Consider the following 5,275-nt stretch of genomic DNA (forward strand, 5'->3'; position numbering starts at 1 on the left):
AAATGTAAATTTGTTTGAAGTTTCAAAGGAAAACTTCTGTTTCCTTTCGCTGGCACCTTAGCAACTAGATTAAAGAGAGCAGTCATCATAAATTCCAACCTTATTATCTCCAAAAATAAAAAAGTATCCATGCTCCATCATCTGCTCTACACTTAGTAGATTCTCCTTAAGACCAGAGACAAGCATTACTTCTTTGATATACCTCATTCCCATCTTAGTGTCCATCAGCAGACTTCATTTTCCAATAACTTCAACCAATTGCCCTAACCCCATTTCTACTTTTGCAATTATGCTTCTGTCAATATCAACTAGTACATCTTCTCTACTAGTCATGTGGTTACTACAACCACTATCCACATACCACACATACCATACATCTTCAATAAACTTCTTGTCAACCGCATTATTTGCATAGAACATGGTTGGTGTAGGAAGGACTTGAGTTGCAAAGTTTAGCTGCTAAACATTTTTCTTGTTGTTGCAGTCCCTTGCAATATGCCATATTTTCCCATAACTGTGACACTTAGGTTTGCCTTTAAGAAAACATTCTCCATAATGGTACTTATCACAGTGCCTGCAAGGGTTTCTTCCACCTTCTACAGCTGCAATTTGCTTCCCAGATTGGTAAGTAGGCTTTTGATCCCACTTTTTAAATTTTGGTTTCCAATTCTTCTGGTATCCATGGCCTTGATTTCCAAAAGAATTGGCAGGTTTAGAATTCACGCTTAGACTTGCAAATGCTCTCTCAGTCTTGTTCTCATTATGTCTCTCCAATCTTTGTGCAAAACTTTTCAATGAGGCAACCACCTCTTGAACCTCAATCACATATATATCCCTTGAGTGTTCAATCACAGAGCATATAGGATCATATGCAGAAGGTAAACTAATCAACATTTTTCTGCATAATTCTCTCTCTAGACAATTCCTCTCCATAACTTCTCATTTGATTTATCAGATCAAACAATTTTGTAAGATGAATAGGCAAAGACTCATCATCTCTCATTCTGGTATGTTCGAATTCTCTACGAATACCTTGTAATTTGACACTTCTAACATGTTTGTTGCCAAGGAATTCTTGTATCGAGATATCCCAAGCTCCCTTAGAGTTTCTTCATGAGAGATCCAAGGGAAAATCTCATCGGAAACTGCTCCTTGAATCAGCCCCAACGCCTTGGCATCTTTCATAAGCTTCTCTGTGAGAGTTGCACCATCACTCGATTCCTCCTTCTCCTTCTTCTTTGCATCAGATTCATCAGCTCCCTTCGAATCTGAGCACTCTACTCCTTTCTCAACAAACTCCCATAATCCATGAGACTTGAAGATAGTCTTCATCCTTACGCTCCAGAACTCATAATTCTCGCCATTGAAGATCGGTGCTCTCCACTCACCACCTCCAGACCCTGCCATGTTAGACACAGATCTCACAAGCAATTTCTTCAAATTCCTTCACAGATTTAATCGCCCAATGTTAAGCGACCAAACCAGGCTCTGAGGCCATGTTAGAATCTCGAGACTATGATCTCTATTGTAAGGAATGAATCGGAAATAAAGATGAAGGTTTGTGGAGAAATCTCAGAGAGTTGCAGAAAGAATATTCACAGAAGGATACTTTCATTCATCTTTTTTCACTCAGCACACAAGACATGGGCGAGAGTAATACCGTTGGGAAGAGAGAGGGATTCTCTCTCACAAAGTTCAATCTCCACCATTCATGTAATCTATCCTATAAGATAGCTACAAGTGGCAATACACATTACTAACACTAAGATTACATCTCAGCTGTCCAATTAGAATATAATCCAATAGCACATTTAAACTTGAAATACAAAGACTTAAAACTAATATTTCTCTAGCACAAAAACTTATATTCCAACATTTATGTTCTCTGTCGCATCAGTTTCACCAAGGCACATGGAAGAATCGGTGCCTACTTCATGTTCCTCTCTTGTCGATCCCTTTCTCTCAACGCTACCGTCTTCTTCAATTAAAAAATCAGGAGCTTTACCCGAAAGAGTTTGAGCATGTTTCTCTGGCTGGGTTGAAGTCAAAGACATGCCCGCTAGTGCAGATGCTAAAGCATCATCTATTGTCCAAGCAGGCCTTGGTTTTTCTGATGAACCTAACACAACATCTGATCCGTGATCTTCTTCGTCCTCGTCATCATCACCATTTAAAAATTCAGGAGCAGTTACTACCAGACTTGGAAGCAAATGGGTGGAATTTACCGAAGCAGACATTTCATAAGCTGTGGTCGGGGGTGCATCTGGTTGAATGTCCTTCTCACCTGATTCAAATGCCTCGCAACGGTGATAATCATTTCCACTATTATAGCAAGAGTTAGACTCAGACTCATTGCATGAGAAAGAAGAAGCATAGAATCTTGCGCATGTTGGCAATTCAGAATTCTGTGATTTGTTCGCCAGTACTTCAAGTTGCTGCTCTACCCTTTCAAGCCTTGCCTCAATGCTGCTTATCGGTTTTAGCATCTTTTCTTCAAACCTCAAAAACAGATCCTCAATTCTGCCCATTCGAGAATAAAGCTGGTCCACGGCGCTTTCAACTCTTGACGGGATACATACCTGGGCAGTACTAGTACTAGCCTTACTAAAATCTGGAATCTTTACTTCTTGGTGGTCAGGTATGCTGGCTTTTCCTTGTTCCTGAATCTTAGTTGCAACACTGGTAGAATCGGTTTCTTTTGACACAGTCGCTAGAGAGTTCTGTTTTCCCCATGTATCAGAAATTGGCTTGTCCTGTGTTCGGTTAGCACCCCTTGTTTTACAGAATTGCAAAAGGGTAGGCACAAGCATGGCCATGAGAGAACTCCCAGCTGAGTTTTCCACCGCACTAGCTTGGTTCTCTGAATCAGACGAGTCCACAGGATCAGCGAACACATTAACCTCACCAACACATACACAATCTTTCCTCTCAAGCGACAGTAGATGAAGTGTGAGGGATACACAAGGACTTGCATCACTAATCTGTGCTGTAGATTCATAAAAATCCTGATACACAAGGACTTGATCAGCAAGAACCATACAAAGATATTAACTAGACGGGAAAAAAAGACGCGAAAGAAAAACAAAAGTGGGAGGGGGTTCACTGGAATTAATATACATGGAGAACTAAGCAACATACCTGTGCAGATCCCAACTTCAATTGCGATGAATTGATTTTTTTATCAAGCACATTAGTATCTAAGACTTTCACTTCAACACAGTCATCTTCACTGTTGTTCGGGCTATTTCCATTTCTTGACTTAGCTTCGGATGGGTCCTTAAGCGACTCATTTGAATTTGCAGGACAAACTTTATCATTATCACCTGTGTGAAGCACTTGTTCATCTTGGGCAGCAACGCCACGGCGAACAGTGCAGAGATGTTCATTGCCACTCTGCATATCAGGTGCACAGTTTATCGTATATACTCGGGCAGTACTTCGATCACAAACCTGCTGGATCTCATGTTTTTGTGTGAAATTAGCTGCAGTGGAAAACGTTGTTGGTCAAATGCACTTTAGATACCCAACTCTTAACAGAACCCTTAGTAACACTTTGAGCTCCAACAGATATTACTTCTACTTTTAGCAACCAAGTGTCGTTTTTCGTAAATATTCGTAGTTGAACACACTGCAAAATCCTGTTTTTATCCTCGTTTTCGAGTACAAGATTGCCCCCTCCGATGCATGGACATGGTGGTATCCCCTCATATCCCGTGTCCTGTCGTATATCTTGTGGATTAAGGTATCCCCGTGTCCATGCATCGTAGATTGCCCCTATATTTAGCTTCGTTTTCATCTAAAATTTGGCAATAATCCTAATCCTAATCAACTGCCATTCACAACATGAAAACTTAGTCCCAGAAATTATTAACTTTTAAGTCCTAACGTACAATAATAAATAATACATAAAAGGACCAGGATATATATATATATATATATATATATATATATATATATATATGTAAAACAAGGTGTCAAACCTCAAATTCAATAAAATTTGGGGCCGAAATGTAAAGTTTTCGGAAAAGAGAAGTTGTGGAGCATACTGGTGATCTCGCAAGGGCCCGAATCGGGTGACGGAGGGTGCAGAATAAGAGTGGATGTAGGTGTGGAATTCGGAGTGTCGTCGTCGATCGGAGAGGAGGAGGATTCGAAAGAGACGCAATTCGTGAGGGAACCACCTGCAACTGTCCCGGTTGTGGCGGAGGTCCACGAAGTGGTGTCCAGGTTGTCGATCTCGTCGTCGTGTGTTTCCATGGTGTTTTGGTTTGTCTTCTGTCGTGTGATATGTGAAGAGAGAGTTGCTTAATGGAGAAGTAGGAGAAACAAGTGTGAGGTAAAGTCGTACTTTAAAGGAATTTTCTAGCTTTAAGTCCAAACTGAATCACATTCTTAATCATTAAGAATTTTAGATGTACGTAAAATACGTACAAGATGATGAAACATAAAATATTGAGTAAATTGTAGCAATAGTTTTTCAAATTTAATTAAATTGAAACAATATTTTCTCAATTAAAAATTCATTATCATTAACCTCAGTTTATCAAAATGTGTAGCTATGGTCATTTTTGTCAAATTCGTCAAAATTCTATCAAAATGAGTTATGTTGAAAGGACTATTGCTACAATTGGGGTAAAGTTGAGGGATCATTGCTCCAATTGAGTTAAAGTCGAATGACCATTTATCCAGTTGGATTAAAGTTGTGGGATCATCAATATAATTTTTCTTATTTGATTTTTCATATTTGCCCTTTGATTAAGCCTTACATGCATGACATGTGACCCATTTAGATGGAAATTCTAAAAGAATTGACGAAAATGATTATAGCTGCACATTTTGATTAATTGAGAGACCATTGGTAATAGATTTGGTTGATAGATTATTACTCCAATTTGGTGAAAGTTAAAGGAACACTGTTACAATTTACTCTAAAATATTGGGTTAATTACACTAACACATCCTAAGGTTTATCGAGTTTTCACAAAACCCCCTCAGGTTTTAATTCTCTTTCATATAACCCCTTCAATCAAAATTTTGCTTATAGATTTACTAATTTACCCTTTACTAATTTAATAAAAAAAAAACTTTATAATTGTATAAAATAAATTATAAGTCATCACTTAAAAAAAAAAAAAAAAGACAAGTAGAACACCATTGGACGAAAACAAACTAAGAAAAAAAATTTAATTAATTCTTTGAAAAAAATAGTTTATTAAAAAATAGATGATCATAAAGCAAACAGCCATTCAACTTAATTTTGGAGGAAAATAAATTT

At 38.2% G+C, this 5,275-nt stretch overlaps 1 protein-coding gene across 1 annotated transcript; it reads right to left on the reverse strand.

The window, feature by feature from the left end:
• Positions 1-1,614: 1,614 nt before the first annotated feature.
• Positions 1,615-4,357, reverse strand: LOC137735485 (uncharacterized). The gene is made up of 3 exons (XM_068474917.1): positions 4,047-4,357; positions 3,139-3,482; positions 1,615-3,005 (listed from the first exon to the last, which is right to left on the reverse strand). The coding sequence occupies exons 1-3, from the start codon at positions 4,255-4,257 to the stop codon at positions 1,863-1,865; spliced, it is 1,698 nt and encodes a 565-aa protein (XP_068331018.1). The 5' UTR covers positions 4,258-4,357; the 3' UTR covers positions 1,615-1,862.
• Positions 4,358-5,275: the final 918 nt, after the last annotated feature.

This window comes from Pyrus communis, chromosome 5 (genome assembly GCF_963583255.1).
Source record: "Pyrus communis chromosome 5, drPyrComm1.1, whole genome shotgun sequence".
Classification (NCBI taxonomy): Eukaryota; Viridiplantae; Streptophyta; class Magnoliopsida; order Rosales; family Rosaceae; genus Pyrus; species Pyrus communis.

Coding starts and splice junctions, on each gene's coding strand:
- LOC137735485 (XM_068474917.1), bottom strand. CDS start 4,257: ATGGAAACACACGACGACGAGATCGACAACCTGGACACCACTTCGTGG. Junction 3,483..4,046: donor GGGCCCTTGCGAGATCACCA/GTATGCTCCACA, acceptor TTTCCACTGCAG/CTAATTTCACACAAAAACAT. Junction 3,006..3,138: donor TGAAGTTGGGATCTGCACAG/GTATGTTGCTTA, acceptor CTTGTGTATCAG/GATTTTTATGAATCTACAGC.